The sequence below is a fragment of the Carcharodon carcharias genome, chromosome 5 (assembly GCF_017639515.1).
Source record: "Carcharodon carcharias isolate sCarCar2 chromosome 5, sCarCar2.pri, whole genome shotgun sequence".
Classification (NCBI taxonomy): Eukaryota; Metazoa; Chordata; class Chondrichthyes; order Lamniformes; family Lamnidae; genus Carcharodon; species Carcharodon carcharias.
In genome coordinates, this window is record NC_054471.1 from 110,365,017 (window position 1) to 110,385,262 (window position 20,246).

General features: G+C 45.5%; 1 protein-coding gene across 1 annotated transcript in view; it reads right to left on the reverse strand.

Annotated features, from left to right (window-relative positions):
* Positions 1 to 3,333: 3,333 nt before the first annotated feature.
* gckr (glucokinase (hexokinase 4) regulator) overlaps positions 3,334 to 20,246 on the reverse strand; it is a 95,624-nt gene continuing 78,711 nt past the window's right edge. The window contains 2 exon segments of the mRNA XM_041187374.1: positions 3,334 to 3,429; positions 18,626 to 18,706. Of these exon segments, the coding sequence (XP_041043308.1) occupies positions 3,334 to 3,429; positions 18,626 to 18,706 (177 nt within the window).

The window sequence follows — 20,246 nt, forward strand, 5'->3', positions numbered from 1 at the left end:
TTGCAACTATCTCCTTCTGCCATTTCCATGGCTGTGGCCTCATCACAGGCCTCCTTCCACATCAGTTGCTATCTTTCTTAGGCAGCCATTATTGAACTACCTTTTTTACAATTCCCCAAAAGAGACGGCAGCAGAGAGGGCAATACAACAGTCAACAGTGGTCAGATCTTGCAATGTACTACAATTGGTGCTGTAAACGAATGAATTTTACCACAGATACTTAGGGCTGACATTTCATGTTGTAAGGATCCTGTTTATAAGGTTCCGAGAAAAAGGAACTGTAATGTTTCAATCCTGGGGGTACTAAATTGTTCCTAGAGGTTTTATAAAAAAAAACTTTCCCTTCCTATATTTTTCATCTCTCTGAATCCAATCCTTTTCCATCTTTTTATTTCTCTTTCTGTTTCTAATTTGATTCTAATTCAGCCAGTTTCCTTCTCCTTATTCACTCTATTTCTTTCTCTGCCCTTAAAGTTAATTGTTTAAGAAGGTAAACTTTTGGACCCGACAAGTTCTGGAGGCCTCAGATGTGTATTTCCAACAAATGGTGGCACAAAAATAATTTGATTTGAAAGCTGAGGAAAAATATCAAAATCACAGTGCCCTTTGCAAGATGCCCCAACCTATCGATTTCTGAACCAGTCGTTTCAGGCATAGAAAGCTTTCAGACAGATACCTTGTAACTTTTCCGGCAAATGTAGCTTTAGAGCTGCCTTTGCATTTGTACTTGGCTTGTTCTGCACGTTGTGCTAGTATCCAATATCCACCTTATGCACCAGAACTGTGCTTCCCCTTCTCACTTGCAGACCTGCTGAGAATGGTCATCTTGCTGATTCAATTGCTGGATCCTCCTCCTTTCATTTTATTCCCCTCACTCTAGATTGGAACAATTAGGATTACGATCGCTGCCTGTGACGTACTGCAAAGTAAAACTTCAAGTTCCTCTTTGTTTCCACAGAGGAATTTTAGATAATGCATTTCTATTAAACTGTTTTTCCCAGCTTTGTGAAAAGTAGATGAGGCAGACATATCACATGACGCAACTAACCAATTCTGAACAGATGTTCAGAAACAACTCCAGACTGAATTCCATTAAAATAGGACTTAAAGTACTCTACTACTCCAATAACTGGCTGGCACTTTTATTCATTTGCAAAATGCTTACACTCCATATTGAAAATATCACTGCCATTCTTTATTCATACTGCCATTAAACCAAATGCTGCTACTAGACTTAAATCTGGTGTACCAGTGTGCACTTCAAACTATAAGGATTAATCAGGAAAAGACTGACCACAGGCATCTTTTCAGGCCTTTTAGCATTTCATAGTTCAAGCAATGGAGGCATCTCTTTGAGTCAATACAATTAGCAATATGTGTCATTCGTTTTTGTGATGGCTTCCTTGTTCATTTGCTGTAAGTTTGGCAAAAGATCCAAGGAAACCTCGAGAATTGGCATATTTTTAACATTTGGAAAATTCCCCCTTTGTCTTAATTTCCTTTTGCCAGACAACAAACCATTCCAGATATCAGTCTTCCCTTTTTTTCCTTAAATACTAATCTGATTCAATCTGTCACTCTGACATTATGTCACATTATTGTTAAGAAAACAATCCCTGAATTTCCACAGTAGCTGTCCTGAAGTCTTGCTGTATCTTTGGTGGGAGGTGAGTTACTCACCACAGAATTCCCAGCCTCTGAACTGCTCACATAGCCATTGTATTTATATGACTAGTCCAGTTCAGTTTCTGGTCAATGGTAACCTCCAGGATGTTGAGAGTAGGGGATTCAATGATGGTAATGCCATTGAACATCAAGGGGCGACGGTTGGATTCTCTCTTGTTGGAGATGGTCATTTCCTGGTACTTGTGTGGCACAAATGTTACTTACCACTTATCAGCCCCAAGCCTGGCTATTGTCCAGGTCTTGCTGCATTTTGATATGGACTGCTTGAGTATCTGAGGAGTCACAAATGGTGCTGAACATCATGCAATCATCAGCGAACATCCCCACTTCTGAACTTATGATGGAAGGAAAGTCATAGATGAGGCAACTGAAGATGGTTAGGCCTAGGACACTACCCTGAAGAACTCCTGCAGCGATGTCCTGGGACTGAGGTGAGCCACAACCATCTTCCTTTATGCTAGCTATGACTCCAACCAGTGGAGAGTTTTCCCCTGATTCCCACTGACTTCAGTTTGCTAGGGCTTCTTAATGCCACACTCGGTCAAATCTAGCCTTCTTCAGCTGCTTCTGTGTGGTCTGCTCTTCATTTATGTCTTTGGATGTCAAATGCATCGATGGCCTCTCATACGTTTGGGCAAGATGCAAGTCGAGCTGTCACTTCAGATATGGAGCAGTTTCTCATTAACGCCACCATTGCTTCTGGAACAACCTGAAAGCATCACAAAGCATTCCAGACTTACAAAGTTGACATATCCACTCTTGCTGACCTAAACATATTCGCTGCCAGATTAAGAGACAGGTTTGAAGAAAATGCTTCCAGAAAGATTCCATATTTTTGATTTGAGAAAATTGCTACATAATGTTATGAAAAATATAAACTCGAGGGATTAACATGATCATAATTAATTTTTGAAACCACTCTATGAATCATTATTCTGAAGAATGAAACAAATTTCCATTAATGCTTGCAATAAGTGTTCCAAGTTTCAAAACACTATAAAAAATTTGCTGCTTAAATTTCCTGTCGTTCTAAGTACCCCAATTCCAAGCTCAAGCAAGTATCTCCTTCTCCATCAGTGTCATATTTGCAATTGCTACACAACCATGCTTATAATCTTCGCAGTCAGACCGCAAAGTTAGTGTCAGTTACTGTTAACTTATGGCTATTTTTCTGCTGTAGAGTCATATCCAAAAAAGAACTGAGTTAAGGCTGTGCAGACTTTTTTGGTTCAAGTTTCTAATCGCGAGATGAAAGACGGTGGATGGGATTTTCCGATCCACCTGCTGCTGGGATCATCCAGTCCCGCTGAAAGTCAATGGACTTTTGGCTGGGCCGTCGAATCTCCCAAGGCTGGTCCCACCATGAAGGAGCGGGAAAATCCCAGCCAGTGACTTCTATTATATCTATCTGAGCTGGATGGAAACCTTAGGTCTCAGAGATTCACTGTTACCTACTGTTCCAGGCCCCTAACTTGATTTATAAAGTTAGTCGAATAACAAAAAGAAAAAACTTAAACAAAACAGCTTGAGGGCAAACAGCTTGAGGCCAACTGGGGATGACTGTTTCTGACCAGTAGCAGCTGGTCACAAACCAGTGTCAGCTATTTCTACCTGGGAAAAGACAATCGCCCAGCCCAGTAACTGGGATCAACTGTTGCCAACTGGTTTCAAATACCAGCTGGCAACTGCTTTAGCCGTTTCAGTTAAACTGCTTTTTCCTCCATGCAGCAGATCCATCATCACCTGGAAAAACAGAAGAAAGATTAGTGTCCTCAGAACTGGAAAGGGAAGGTGACCCCTTATTGCACTGACCAGAAAAATGAGCAGAGGGAAAAACAAAAGGAAAAGGTTGTTGCTCAAAAATGCTTTAATGTAAGTGCTTGATGTCTTTTCAGGTTACAAAAAATCTATTTGCTGACTATTATCCTCTGCTTTGTACTGCAGTAATACACGGAGAAGATTCACCATCGCCTACTCAAGGGCAATTAGGGATTGTAAGATGATTTACAAATGCTGAAATTGATGAACACCAATGGCAGTGTAACCATGAATTTATCAGGCAGGAGGGCTGGACTGTGGAATAGCGAGATTGGAGAGGGCATCGGACTGAAGAACTTAGGAGTGCTATAGGCGTGGTAACAAGTTGGAGCTTGCAACAGCCTGGACTGATTTAATCAATGTTGAGACAAAGGAAGGCGTGGTCAGTAGAGTCTGTGATGGACAATAAAATGATTGAAAACCAATCAAGTGAGTTGAAATTAGCTTTTAGCAGTCGAAGACAACAGACATGCTGACATCACAGTAATTGGAATGCAGCCAAGAATTTAAAAGTTAGAGCGGGAGGCAATCTGCACTGCAGTGAAGAGGTAGTGACCTGGTCAGTCACTGGAAGAGGTGCGAGGGAACATCGTCTGCAGGTCGAGCACCTGGGCAATCACCAGCACGCAGGTAATAAGCAACCGGTAATGATTGTTTTCCGTAACTTGAAAATAAGGCTTCATAAAGGCACCACCATGTATAAATGGAAATAATACTCTCCGGCCGGGATTTTCTGTGCCCGCCAACATTGGACATGTTCAGTAGCGTGAGCGGACAATACACTGCAATTGGTTTTATGATGGCGTGAAACCTGTTTGTGATTGTCTGCTTAGCCTGCCTGGTCGGGCCGTGTTTCCCATCTTTGGACGTCGGGAACCTCATTGTAATTCATCTGTATATCATTATTAGGCCACCCTGCCGGAATTATCCCCCATGATGGATCATCTGTCCATGTCTGCGGGAAAACGCGTCGATATGTTTCACAACAGTATATAAAAGGCATGCACTTGGCAGGCTGCACTTTGAGGGGAACTTGGAGGTGAGTGCACAGTAACAATGTGCAGTGCTTACCAGGGTTGCCTGTTGGACTTCAAGCTTGAGGCCTGTTGGGGAGTGGACAAGGGCTGCCTTGTGATTGAGACAACTTGTGAGGCAGGGGCAAGAGCTGCTGTGAGGTTGAATATAGCGCATAAGCATTAGGGATGGGGGTAGGGTGGGCGAAGAAAGCTGCCATGCGTTAAAAGGATACCTTATGTAAAGTGACCATTTCTCTGCAACTGATTCATACCTAGCACAATGGAAGATGGTTGTGGTTGTTGGAGGTCAGTCATCTCAGCTCCAGGACATCACTGCAGGAGTTCCTCAGGGTAGTGACCTAGGCCTAACCATCTTCAGGTGCTTCATCAATGACCTTCCTTCCATCATAAGGTCAGAAGTGGGGATATTCGCTGATGATTGCACAATGTTCAGCACCATTCGTAACTCCTCAGCTACTGAAGCAGTCCATGTCCAAATGCAGCAAGACCTGGACCATATCCAGGCTTGGGCTGACAAGTGGCAAGTAACATTCACGCCGCACAGTGTCAGGTAACGACCATTTCCAACAAGAGAGAATCTAACCATCATCCCTTGACATTCAATGGCATTACCATCACTGAATCCCACACTATTGACATCCTGGGGGTTACCATTGTCTAGGTTCTTGATTGGCATGGGGATCAAAGTTTAAGGGGAGAAGGCAGGAGAATGGGGTTGAGAAAATTCTCAGCCATGATTGAATGATGGAGCAGACTCGATGGGCCGAATGGCCTAATTTCTGCTCCTATGTCTTATGATCTTATGGACCAGAAACTGAACTGGAATAGCCATATAAATACTGTGGCTTCAAAAGCAGGTCAGAGGCTAGGAATCCTGTGATATGTAACTAACCTCCTGACTCCCCAAAGCCTGTCCACCAACTATAAGGCACAAGTCAGGAGTGTGATGGAATACTCCCCTCTTGCCTGGAGGAGTGCAGCACCAACAACACTCAAGAAGCTCAGCGCCACCCAGTGCAATGCATGCCCACTTGATTGGCACCACATCTACAAACATTCACCCTCTCCACCACTACCGCATAGTAGCAGCAATGTGTACCATCTGCAAGATGTACTGCAGGAATTCATCAAGGCTCCTTCGACAGCTCCTTCCAAACCCATGACCACTACCATCTAAAAGGACAAGGGCAGCAGATAGATGGGAACACCACCACCTGGAAGTTCCCCTCCAAATCACTCACCATCATGACTTAGAAATATATTGCCGTTCCTTCACTGTTGCTGGGTCAAAATCCTGGAACTCCCTTCCAAACTCAAATGAACTGCAGTGTTTCAAGAAGGCAGCTCACCACCATCTTCTCAACGGCAAATTGGGATGAGAAATAAATGCTGGCCTAGCCAGCAAAATGCACTTCCCATGAATGAATAAATAAAAGAGACAGTTCAAAAGCAGCCACATTGATATGATTGGATTTGGGCTTCTAGTTTATCTGCCCACTCAAGCAATGCAGAGGCATCAAAGCGCCACCAAGTATTCCAGAGATTTTCAACTCCCCAGCCGGCACAGACTGCAAAGTCAGGAACGTTTTAATGGACTGCAGAACAGTTATACGATTTCACACGTTGTACAACCGCTTCTTTGCTAAAGTTGACCAGAGTGGATCACTGGTGGAGGCACTCACAGCGCCTTGCAATGTCAGCATTCCAGATGGTCTAGACTCTCCGATGGTTCAAGCTAACAGTGCAGCCTTGCAGTGTGGGTTAGGAGAATGCCTGCGCCTTGAGCTGAGAGCACAGCATGCAGTCCAATGGGTAAAGCTGCAGCCAGTTGGTTGCATGGAGTAGGGTGGAGGTGGGTGGAGTCTCAGGCAGCTATGCAGCGTACTAATCTCTGGCCATGCAAGTGTGCCCAGCACTCCCCGGGAAGCATTAAGGGGCCTTCAGATTTAACCAGGACAAGTTCCTAGTGCACTAATGCTAACCTACATGTCTCTCTCTTTCATCCTACAAAAGGAGTACATCAGGAGCATGGAGCCTGGTGAATAGCTGTATGCCTATTTTTTAATTCATTCACAAGATGTGGGCTTCACTGGCTGGGCCTAGTTGGCCTTGAGAAGATGGTGGTGAGCTGCCTTCTTGAGCCACTGCAGTCCATGTGGTGTAGGTACACCACGGTGCTGTTAGGAAGGGAGTTCCACAATTTTGACCCAGCGACAGTGAAGGAATGGCAATATATTTTCAAGTCAGGATGGTGAGTGAATTGGAAGGGAATTCCTGGTCGTGGTTTTCCCATCTATCTGTTGCCCTTGTCCTTCTAGATGGTAGTGGTTGTGACTTTGGAAGGCTCTGTCTAAGGACACTTGGTGAATTCCTCAGTGCCTCTTGTAGATACTACACACTGCTGCTACTGTGCATTGGTGGTGGAGAGAGTGAATGTTTGTGGATGTGGTGCCAGTCTAGTGGGGTGTTTTGTCCTGGACAGTGTCAAGCTTCTAGAGTGTTATGGGAGCTGCAAGTAAGTGGGGAGTATTCCATCACACTCTTAACTTGTGCCTTAGATGGTAGACAGGCTTTGGGGAGTCAGGAGGTGAGTTACTCGTCACAGGGTTCCTAGCCTCTGACTTGCTCTTGTAGCCACAGTATTTATATGGCTAGTCCAGTTTAGTTTCTGGTTAATGGCAATCCCCAGGATGTTGATAGTGGGGGACTCAGTGATGGTAATGTCATTGAGCATCAAATGGCGATGGTTGGATTCTCTCTTGTTGGAAATGGTCATTGCTTGACACTTGTGTTATTTGCCACTTATCAGCCCAAGCCTGGATAATTTCCAGGTCTTATTGCATTTGGACATGCTTCAGTAGCTGAGCAATCATGAATGGTGCTGAACATTGTGCAATCATCAGTGAACATCCCCACTTCTGACCTTATGATGGAAAGAAGGTCATTGATGAAGCAGCTGAAGATGGTTGGACCTAGGGCACTACCCTGAGGAACTCCTGCAGTGATATCCTGGAGCTGAAATGACTGACCTCCAACAACCACAACCATCTTCCTTTGTGCTCGGTATGATGCCAACCAGTGGAGAGTTTTTCCCCCGATTCCCATTGACTACAGTTTTGCTAGGGCTCCTTAATGCCACACATGGTCAAATGCGGCCTTGATGTCAAGGGCAGTCACTCTCACCTCACCTCAGCAGTTCAGCTCTTTTGTCCACGATTGAACCAAGGCTGTAATGAGGTCAGGAGCTGAGTAGCCCTGGTGGAACCCATACTGGGCGTCAATGAGCAGGTTATTGCTAAGCAAGTGCCACTTGATGACCCCTTCCATTACTTTACTGATGATCGAGAGTAGGCCAATGGGGTGGTAATTGACTGTATTGGATTTGTCCTGTTTTTTGTGTCCACATTGCCAGTTAGAGCCAGTGTTGTAACTGTTACTGTTTAGGGGCGCGACAAGTTCTGGAGCTCAAGTCTTCAGTACTATTGCCGGAATATTGTCAGGGCCGATAGCCATTGCAGTATCCAGTGCCTTCAGCCGTTTCTTGATATCACGTGGAAAGAATTGAATTGGCTGAAGACTGGCAGCTGTGATGCTGGGGACCTCCGGAGGAGGCCGAGATGGATCATCCTCTTGGCACTTCTGGGTGAAAACTGTAGCAAATGCTTCAGCCTTATCTTTTGCACTGATGTGCTGGGCTCCTCCATCATTGAGGAAGGGAGTATTTGAGGAGCCTCCTCCTCTAGTGAGTTGTTTAATCGTCTACCACCATTCTGGATGTGACAGGACTGCAGAGCTTAGATCCAATCCTTTGGTTGTGGGATTGCTTAGCTTAGCATGCAAGTCCTGTGTTGTAGCTTCACCAGGTTGACACCTTATTTTTAGGTATGCCTGGTGCTCCTCCTGGCATGCCCTCTTGAACTCTTCATTGAACCAGGGTTGATCCCCCGGCTTGAAGGTAATGGTAGAGTGGGGGATATGCCAGGCTATGAGGTTACAGATTGTGTTCAAATACAATTCTGCTGCTACTGATGGCTCACAACGCCTCATGGATGCCCAGTCTTGTGTTGCTAGATTTGTTCGAAATCTATCCAATTTTGCATGGTGGTAGTGCCACACATGATGGAGGGTATCCTCAACGTGAAGGCAGGACTTTGTTTCCACAATGATTGTGCAGTGGTCACTGCTACCAATATGGCCATGGACAGATGCATCTGCAGCAGGCAGGTTGGTGAGGGTGAGGTCAAGTATGTTTTTCTCTTGTGGTTCCCTCACCACCTACCGCAGACGGGTCTAACAGCTATGTCAATTTAGGACTTGGCCAGCTCGGTCAGTAGTGGTGCCACTGAGCCACTCTTGGTGAGGGACATTGAAGTCCCCCACCCAGAATACATTCAGCACTCTTGCTACCCTCAGTGCTTCCTCCAAGTGGTGTTCTGCATGGAGGAGCACTGATTCATCAGCTGAGGGAGGGTGGTATGTGGTAATCAGCAGAAGGTTTCCTTCCCCATATTTAACCTGATGCCATGAGACTTCATGGAGTCTGGAGTCGATGTTGAAGACTCCCAGGGCAATCCCTCCTGATTGTATACCACTGCCCTGTCACTGCTAGGTCAGTCCTGCCGGTAGGACAGGACATACGCAGAGATGGTGATGTCTGGGACACTATCTGTAAGATATAATTCCATGAGAATGACTATGACTAAAGAACAGGTCCTCAAGGGTTATAATCTCCGGATTACTACCCGAGCCACGTGCAAATTGGCATAGGGAAGCAAGAATAAGGGAAGTAAACACATGGCTAAAGGGGTGGTGTGGGAAAGAGACATTCCATTTCATGGGGCACAGGCATCAGTATTGGAACAGGAGGGATCTGTACCATTGGGACGGTCTCCACCTGAACCGATCTGGGACCAATGTTCTAGCGAAAAGGGTAAATAGGGTGGTCAACAGGACTTTAAACTAGAAAGTAAGGATGGGGGGAGGGAAGGGTAAAACTCCAAGAAGTATGACTAATGGGAAACAAAGCAGCAGGTTAGCTTGTGGGAGGGTGCATTCAACTTCATGGAAAATTATGAAAAAACTGAAAAGAAAGGAGAGCCCAGGAGAGGCTATTAAAGTCTCCAGAACACAAAATAGGACAGAGTGTTTGGGAAAGGCTAGGAATCTAACTTCAAGCACATCAGCTAAAGGGACGACAATGAGAAAGGGGATGGGAAATACAGGACTGAAGGTGTTGTATCTGAATGCACGCAGTAAACTAAATAAGGTAAATGATCTTGTGGCGCAGATTGAAATTGGCAGGTATGATGTGGTGGGCATCATGGAGAAATGGCTGCAAGGGGATCAGGACTGTGAGCTAAATATCCAAGGATATCCATCCTATCGAAAAGATAGGCAGGTTGGCAGAGGGAGTGCGTTTGCTTTGTTAGTATGAAATGCAATTAAATCGATAGAGAGAAATGACGTAGGGTCAGATGATGTAGAATCTGTGTGGGTAGAGTTGAGGAACCACAAAGGTAAAAAAACCATAATGGGAGTTATGTACAGGCCTCCGAACAGTAGTCAGGATGTGGGGAACAAGATACACCAGGAGATAGAAAAGGCGTGTAAGAAAGGCAAGGTTATGGTGATCGTGGGGGATTTCAATATGCTTGCAGACTGGGAAAATCAGCTTGGTAGTGGATCCCAAGAAAAGGAATTTGTGGAATGTCTCCGAGATGGCTTTTTGGAGCAGCTTGTGGTGGAGCCCACTAGGGAACAGGCAATTCTAGATTTAGTGATGTGTAAAGAGGTAGATTTGATAAGGGAGCTTAAGGTGAAGGAACCCTTAGGAGGAAGTGACCATAATATGAGAGAATTTACCCTGCAATTTGAGAGGAAAAAGCTGGAATCAGATGTAACAGTATTACAGTTGAATAAAGGCAACTACAGAGGCATGAGGGAGGAGCTGGCCAGAATTGACTGGGAGATGAGCCTAGCAAGACAGACAGTGGAACAGCAATGTCAGGAGTTTCTGGGAGTAATTTGGGACATACAGCAAAAATTCATCCCGAGGAAGAAGAAGCATACCAAAGGGAGGACGAGGCAACCTGGCTGACAAGGGAAGTCAGGGACAGCATAAAGGCTAAAGAGAAAGCGTACAATGCGGCGAAGAGCAGTGGGAAACCAGGGGACTGGGAAGCATACAAAGACCAACAGAGGACAACTAAAAAAGAACTAAGGAGGGAGAAGATTAAATATGAGGGTAAACTAGCCAGTAATATAAAAGAAGATTGCAAGAGTTTTTTTAGATATATAAAGGGTAAGAGAGAGGCAAAAGTGGACATTGGGCAGCTGAAAAATGATGCTGGAGAAGTAGTAGTGGGGAACAAAGAAATGGTGGAGGAACTGAATGGGTACTCTGTGTCAGTCTTCACGGTGGAAGACACGAGTGACATCCCCAAAGTTTAAGAGAGTCAGGGGACAGAGGTGAGTATCGTGGCCATTACCAAGGAGAAGGTGCTAGGAAAACTGAAAGGTCTGAAGGTGGATAAATCACCTGGACCAGATGGATTACACTGCAGAGTTCTGAAGGAGATAGCTGAAGAGATAGTGGAGGCGTTAGTGGTGATCTTTCAGGAATCACTGGAGTCAGGGAGGGTCCCAGAGGACTGGAAAATCACTAATGTAACCCCACTGTTTAAGAAGGGAGTGAGGCAAAAGACGGGAAATTGCAGGCTGATTAGCCTGACCTCGGTCATTGGTAAGATTTTAGAGTTAATTATTAAGGATGAGATTTCAGAATACTTGGAAGTACAAGGTAAAATAAGGCAAAGTCAGCATGGTTTCATCAAGGGGAGGTCATGCCTGACAAATCTGTTAGAATTCTTTGAGGAGGTAACGAGTGGGTTAGACAAAGGAAAGCCAATGGATGTTATCTACTTGGACTTCCAGAAGGCCTTTGACAAGATGCCGCACAGGAGGCTGCTCAGTAAGATAAGAGCCCATGGTGTTAGAGGCAAGGTACTAGCATGGATAGAAGATTAGCTGTCTGGCAGGAGACAGAGAATGGGGATAAGGGTGTCCTTCTCAGGATGGCGGCCGCAGGGGAGTTCCGCAGGGGTCAGTGTTGGGACCACAATTTTTCACTTTATACATTAATGATCTAGATGAAGGAATTGAGGTCATCCTGGGTAAGTTTTCAGATGATACTACAAAGATGGGTGGAGGGACAGGTAGTATTGAGGAGGCGGGGAGGCTGCAGAAGGATTTGGACAGGTTAAGAGAATGAGCAAAGAAGTGGCAGATGGAATACAACATGGGGAAGTGTGAGGTCATGCACTTTGGTAGGAAGAATAGAGGCATAGACTATTTTCTAAATGGGGAGAGAATTCAGAAATCTGGAGTGCAAAGGGACTTGGGAGTCCTAGTCCAGGATTCTCTTAAGGTTAACTTGCAGGCTGAGTCGGTAGTTAGGAAGGCAAATGCAATGTTGCCATTTATTTCGAGAGGATTAGAATACAAAAGCAGGGATGTGCTGCTGAGGCTTTATAAGGCTCTGGTCAGACCACATTTAGAATATTGTGAGCAGTTTTGGGCCCAATATCTCAGGAAGGATGTGCTGGCTCTGGAGAGGGTCCAGAGGAGGTTCACTAGAACGATCCCAGGAATGAAAAGCTTAACATATGAAGAACTTTGAGGTCACTGGGTCTATACTCGATGGAGTTTAGAAGGATGAGGGGGGATCTGATTGAAACTTAAGGAATACTGAAAGGCCTGGATAGAGTGGATGTGGGGAAGGTGTTTCCATTAGTAGGAGAGACTAGGACCCGAGGGCACAGCCTCAGAGTAAAGGGAAGACCTTTTAGAACAGAGATGAGGAGAAACTTCTTTAACCAGAGAGTGGTGAATCTACGGAATTCATTGCCACAGAAGACTGTGGAGGCCAGGTCATTGAGTGTATTTAAGACTGAGATAGATAGGTTCTTGATTGGTAAGGGGACCAAAGGTTATGGGGAGAAGGCGGGAGAATGGTGTTGAGAAACTTCTCAGCCATGATTGAATGGTGGACCAGACTCGAGGGGCCAAATAGCCTAATTTCAGCCCCTATGTCTTATGGTCTTATGTCAGGCTGTTGCTTGACTAGTCCGTGAGACAGCTCTCCCAATTTTGGCACTAGCCCCCACATGTTCATAAGGAGGACTTTGCAGGGTCAACAGGGCTGAGGTTGCCATTGTCATTTTGGTGCCTAGGTTGATGTCTGGTGGTCCGTCCGCTTTCATTCCTTTTTTGCAACTTTGTAGCGGTTAGATACTACTGAGTGGCTTACTAGCTGGAAGCCATTTAAGAGTCAACCACATTGCTGTGGGTCTGGAGTCACATGTAGGCCAGACCAAGTAAGGACAGCAGATTTCCTTCCCTAAAGGACATTAGTGAACCAAATGGGTTTTTACAACAATTGAGAATGGTTTCATGGTCATCATTAGACTTTTAATTGAATTCAAATTCCACCATCTGTCGTGTTGGGATTCGAACCCTAGTCTCCAGAGCAATACCCTGGGTCTCTGGACTAGTCTAGCAACAATACCACAATGTCATTGCCACACCGCCCCCCCCCACCTGATGGCCGACAGAGAACAAAGACAATGGAAGAGAGAGCGACTGAGTTTCCTGGCTGTGCAGAGGGAGGAGCAGCACCCTCAGGAAGAAGTGACAGCTGGGCCTCCTGCACAGGGTGCCAAAGACCCACAGTGAGCCATTGCTGGTCAGTGCTTTGACCCAGAGTCTATAAACGTCATCTTTCAGTCCTGCAGATGACGAAGAACCAATGAGTCCGAAGACTGTACATGTCTAGGGAACTGTTTGGTCACATTTGCCAGCTACTGCAGGATTTGGCACCACCGCCATATGGAGGGCATCCACTACCAGTGATTGTGAAAGTGACCGCGGTGCTCAATTTCCATGCCAGTGGCTCTTTTCAGGGATCCACAGGTGACCCCTGTAGGAGGTCACAAGCTTCAAACCATGAATGCCTCAATAGGGTCACAACTTTGTGCATTTCGCCTGGGACCAGGACAGCCAGGATGCAAAATCGATTGGATTCGCCCAGATCTCGTGTTTCCCACAGGTGCAGGGTACAATTGACTGTACTCACGTGGCACTCAGATCTCTGTCGTTACACACGGTGAACTATAGAAACCGCAAGGGATTCCATTTGCTGAATATGCAGTTGAAGTGTGACCACCAGAAAAGCATCCTGTGCCAGAAGCGGTCTGGTGGAGCCCTGCGATACAGTCCGAAGTGGGTGTCACGCATCGTCATCGCTTGCTGAACCCTTTACAACCTGGTGCTGCAACGGGGAGAGGAGCTGGGTGAGGAGGAGATGGAGGAGCTAGAGGTGTCCACCAATGAGGAAGACACTGACAGGGATAAGGGTGAGAAAGTCCTCGAAAGCGGTGGTGATGGGGATGAGGCCCTGGCACTGACTAGATGAGGCAGGTGCGCTCGGGAGGCCTTCATAGCTACTAGATTTGTGGAGAATGATGATGACATGCAGTGAGGAGACCCCATAGACCCCATTGCACCTGTGAACATTTGCCTCCACTCTGGCTTATGGCAGCTCACTTGCACTCTGTGATCAGGGTCATATCATAGACATGCAGCCATGAAACTTTAGAAACATCTGATCCTTTGTCCGCCTTCAGCACCTGAACCCTTCAGCAGCACAGCATTGGTGATCACAGATGTTGAAGAGATGGGGACCAGCCCCACCTTAAAGTTGCTGAGAGCACACAGAAAAAATGGGAGAACTCTGTGGCGCCTGCCCACAACATTCTGGCAGCAATGACAAGAACCATCGAGGTGCAGATGTCAGTAATGTTTCCAGGGAGTGTGAGGCTGGACCATCACTTTGGTCTGAAGACTGCACAGAACACAGGGAGTAGGCCCTGGACTGAGACACCTGCCTTTTATCTTGTACAGAAAGGTTACACATCTGAGTGACACGAACACTGCTCATCAGAACAAGGAGCCATAGGCAGGGAGGCATACTTGGGAGTTTATTGACAATAGTGAACAATATATACAAGAGATTAACATCTGTGCCCAGACTGTGCAACTATTTGTTCTTAACTTTCTTAGCCCTGTCACTACATCTTGGGGCTCCCCTTCAGCTACAGCAGAGGTGGAGGCAGTCTGCTGACAGCAACACCCTGTCTCTGATGACCTTAGCGCTGGTCCACTGGAGGGCCACAACCTGCAGGGCCCAGGGCCCCTTTCAGGGTCCTGCTGTGTGGCAGTTCCCTTTTCAGCCAGTGGAGTTGGAGCTGCTGGCGTACAGAGAGTGGGGATTTGGATGGGCTGCACACCCCGGAGTCACCTGGATGGATGCCCCAGAGTGTGCATCTGCTGATCCTCCTCCCTTTGGGTGCCCGAGGGCCACAGGCTGACTCCTTGAGGAGAAGGGGTAGCTAGAGTGAGATTGAGCTGCCCGGCTCCCCTCTTGCGTCCACACTGTTGGAGGCCAACTATGGCCTCAGCAGTGGATTTGAGCCTGCATAGCAGGGCAGGAGCAACATCCTGGACCAATGTTTCCATGGCGGCCACCATTCTACCAGTGTTGCCTTCGATGCGTTGGCATGCTGGTGCTATCACCGCAGCCTGAAGGCTGGCGGACTTCTCCATTGTGCCTTGCAATCTGAGGAGTGCAGCGGACATCCCTTCCCGAGCTTGCCGTTGCAGCTCCAGCAACCGTGGCATGAGCAAGTCCAGAGGCACATCATCTGATTCGGACTCAGCAAAGTTCTCATCTCCAGCAGTCCCCTGAGTGCTGGACACCTGGGAAGTCCCTACCGCCACCTGCTGTGGGTCAGACAGTGCAATGTGCTCACCAGATTGTGGCTAGGTCCCACCGAGGCATGTGTCTCTGTACTGGTGGAGGGTGTGGGTGACGCTGTAAAGGGACTTCAAGGAGGGTGCCTCCAGATTCCTCTTCTGAGGTTTCATCCAAGGCTTGGGTCAAGGACCTGGGTCATGGATTCCCTCAGCGGTTCCCTAGATGTGCCTGTGGAAGCAAGGAGAGATAATTAGTGCATGTCAGTGGCCTGTGAAACAGGACACATCACTCACAGCATGGTTGTCTGATGGAAGTTGCACTGCTGGACCCTCACATTGTAGACCACTGCCAACTTCACCATTAGCACAGGACTGGTCCAGATCATTGCTGGCCAGCTGGATGGTTCTATTTTCAAAGTCCATGAGGACCTTGATTTCAGGCATTCTTCCATCAGTGTGTGACCTCTCCCTGTTGTTGTGTGCCAGCTTGTCCTGCACGAATACAGATGGAGAGAGTGTAAGCAGGACATCTGCCAGGCCAGATGATAAGTAAGCCTGGCATGTCTGGCTGGTGAGTGGTCCCATGGATTGGATGAGGACTATGATGGTGAGTGTGAGAGTCAATGGTGATGTCCCTTCAACTGGCAGTGAGTGAGATCTCTATGGATGCGTGATGAGTTTGTGAGTGTGTGAGTTGTAAGTGATCAGAAGAGTGACTTACCTGGTGGAATGGAGGAGATCATTCGTCCTCTTGTGGCACTGGGTTGCTGTCCTCTTTTGAAGGGCATTGGCGCTGACCATCACTGCCACCACCTCTCAAGCCTAGTTGGCCACGCTGCTGCTCATCTGGCAGCCAGAATGGGGGTAGAAGGCATCCCTGTGGACCTCCACGGCATCCAAAAGGCATTCCAGCGATGCGTTGCTAAACCTGGGGTCTGCAGTCTTTTTTCCTTTCGTGAACATCTTTCCTGCAACAATCGTGGGCTAGAAGCACTGAGATCTGGTGCACGCAGCTGGACTTTAAATATGGCGCCTGGCATGATGAAGCAGCAAGGTGATGGCAGGCAGGAGAATGAGAGCCCACCTACCATTGAAATGGCGTGTTTACAGGGAATGCATAAATAATGTGACGGGTTTGGGATGATACGTTGTGAAAACCGGCCGTCGTGGCCGGTGGGTAAAACATCATTTTACCTGCCCACCACCGCACACTGTGCAAATCTGGGATGATTTCACCCTCTGTGCCTGTCATTCTATGAGTAGGGGTGCAACCCAAAGTAATTGTTAAACAGGATGGAGAATAAATGCAGTCTTGCCAGCATTGCCGACATCTTGAAAATAATTAAAAGAGAAAGCAGAATTGGAGTTACAGCGTTTCTTCTGAGGACAATAAACCCAAATAAGGTTAGTTGTTATTTTGATCCTGAATCTTCCTTTTTGTGGCACTGCACACTGTTACTGTGGTTAATTTTCCTTTATCATTAGAGATGTTAAAAAAGTCTAAATTCTGGAGACTTTAAAAAGAAACAAAATTCAGGAAATATTGTAAACGAAAGATCATTGTTTTCTTAATATTACTTAAAAGCAGGCTTATTGGAGCTGTAGTGTGTGTGTACGTGTGTGTGTGTGTGTGTGTGTGTAGTTTAATTAAACTATAGACAGTCAGACTGCAAGATTAGAATAATCAAAGGGATTAGGTGTAAAACAGGCATTTGAAATAGAGATGGGTTAGCTAGGATGAAGTCTCAGCAGATACGGTGTGAATGGAATTTGCATTATTAGATAGGTTGAGATTGAGAGGTTATTTGATTTGCAAAGGGACATGACAAGATGTTTACAACTGGCAAGGTAAAAAAGGCAAAGTTATTAAGTTTATTTTTCCTGATAGTGCTGCCATAATGACAACATGAAAAATTTTTATATTCTGGGAACGGTAACTTGCAAAGTAAGGGTGAAATAATGGGATTTACAGATCAAAAGGGAGAAATATATTTAAAGAAAGATGGAAAACTGTGTGGGGAGTGGCAGTATGAGATCTTGGAAGGTGCACTGTGTGAAACAGGCCAGTGGAAAAGCCTCTAGCTATCCTGGAGAAATTTGTTGTCCCAGTAACTAAGGTTGTATTAAAAGCCTCTGGGGTTGTTGAGCAAGAGGGAGAGAGAAGCTGTGAAATATCCCCCTACAGTAAGAGTGGGTACTAGTGGTAATATTGCTGGCTGTTATATAGATCAAGAAACTATTTGGACTGTTGCCTGGAAGGGGTGTTCAGTCGGAAGTCTGGTTAAGTAGAAGTCTTGTGAAAACTGTTATAAAATTAAATGTAACTGTGTAACTGTAGTCTTGTATGTTTAAGTTTTCTCTTCTGTTAATAAATGTTTTAATTTAACCTTTAAAAACTCAAAAGGTGGTAGTGGACTCAATACTTCTGACTTCAGTGCACAAACCTTCTCTTAATAAATACAAATTGCAATATCGTTGTGATAGCATGGCCAAGTTTCCCTTTGGGATTTGGTCAGCCTGGCAAATACCACCTGCCATATTAGAACAAATTCAGTGGGACCATCTGCATTCAGAGGTGAAAAATCAGTTTGGCAGTTCAGAAAAAATATCCTTTGTTAGAATTACAAAAGACAAGTAACCTTATTTACAGGATTGGCCAAATGAAGAGGAGAAGAGACAACAACAAAGAACTGTAAATGTAAATAGACAAGATCATGTCAGGTTCCCTTTCTGGGTCTTTAGCCCCCCGAACCCTCCTCACCTTAGCAGTTAAGACTCTGCCCTGCACTGTCTGCAATCAAAGGAAGCAGGCAGCTTTTTTTTTAAACTGTTATTCAAAGTATGAACCCCAGGGTATAACAGCAAGAGAAGGAATGACTAACAGCATTGGAAAAGTTGGGAAAATGTAAGTCTCAGTGTTGCTATCAGGTTTTCTTATTTTCACCCTTGCTTTCTGCATCTGTGTTTTCTCTCTCCAATATATTGTTAATTTGGTAAACATTTATTGTGTAGTATTGAAATTTTTATCTGTGTTACTTCTTTTTATAATCTCTAAATAATTACTAACATGCCTGTAATGTGAAAACAGCAGGATTGCCGAGTCTAGCTGACCCAACTGTATTTGAACTGTGCTTCCACCCAAATTTAGTGATTAGTTTCTGCAGATGAAAAGCTTCTGGTGAGCTAGCTTTGTTATGTTAAAGTTTATTCTTCTTACCTTGTTCATTGTTGCAGCATGCTGAATATGTTTTGAAATTTACACATTTTTTTACCTTTTCGCTCAATTCATCAGTTTCATAAATAGCCTGTAACAATCTCTCAAAACATTTGGATTGGGTCTGGCCTGTAAACCTCTAATGGGAGAAAAAAATACAAACGCATACTTTTATTTCAATCAATGCTTATTGGGATTGCTACCATCTTTTAAGCTTTTGATTTTTACACTCATCAAAATGAAAGATATTAGCACTGGGGATGTCAGCATTAATTACTATCAAATTATATTTCATGGGTCTAGAGGGAAAGTAAAGGCCCCCTCCTTACAGAGATGGCTTGTCCAAGTGGGGGACAGAATTTTCCAATTTTGGGGATGGGGCTGGTCCCTTGGCTGGGAGAATCAATCCCAGGGGAGATGATATCAGATGATGGGGTTGGGGAGGGGGGGCTCCACTTGGGGAGTGAGGGGAGGGGTGATTTGATTGATGGGGGCGGAAAAGAGGAACTGGGGTGGGGGGAGGGTGCTCGAGGAAACATTCCGCTCTTCTTGGCCCTTAAGCAATGCTGTAAAGGCACTTACCTCTCTTCCCCAAAGTTTGCAATGCTTCCCTTGAGCTGCTGAGTTTCTGTAATGAAAGTTAAATGTGATGCTCCTAAATAGCTAGCATCTCTCCTGAGAGCAGTTTGGTTCCCTTCCCACTGATCTGCCTCTATTAAACCCAGTGGGCAGATTGGAGGTGAGCTGGGTCAGGTTTGAAATTATTAAAAATCCTTACATCTCTCATGCTTTTGTGGTTAAAATTACCCCCAAAGCTTCCCTGCTCTGTGCCAAGAAGGTTCTTCAACTCTAACCCCGGAATACTTTTGCACTTTGCTCACCAGCAGTTCACATGGGTCTTCAAGTGAGATTGTCAATTTGTGCCAAACCTTAAGCAATTTTATTCTCTGGCCATTAATTGCAAAGTCAAAAGATTAAATTGTTGATTCCTAGTTGAATTTTTTTTGTGATCTTTATGGTAGTTACAAAGAAGTGCATTTCTAAAATTAATTATTAAATAGTTAGCAACTCAGCAGGTTGCCATCCTATTTTATGCTAAACGATAAAGGATGGGATTTTCCAGCCCACCAGCGATGGGCATTGTCAAGGGCAGGGTGGGAAAATTTGGAGAGTGGCCAAAAGTCAATTGACTTTTTTGATGCTCTCCAAATCTTCCCATCCCGCCTGCAATGATGCCCACCTCTGGCAGGACTGGAAAATCCCAACCTCTTCTCAACAACACATAACTCTGGGCAGAATTTTGTCCTTGATGGGCGGGCGGGCAGCCGATTGCCACTGCCGAAGTGGGCCCCACCGCCATTTTGAGTGGGTGGGCTAATTAAGGCCCACCCAGCTGGCTGCCTGATGGGGTGGGGGGAGGGATTCCCCAACTGTCAATGTGCGCTATTTCACACATGCGCGTGAAAGAGCGCACTTCTCCCTGAGACTAAGGGCTGTCTCAGGCAGATTAGTGAAAGCTTTATAAACATCAAAAATAGAAAAATAAAAAAAAATTAACATGTCCCTCTCATGTGACAAGGTCACACGAGATGGGACATGTTAATATATCTGACTAAAACATTATTAAACTTTTTAAAAACAGACATGAAACCTCATCTCGCCAGTGGATGAGGTTTTAT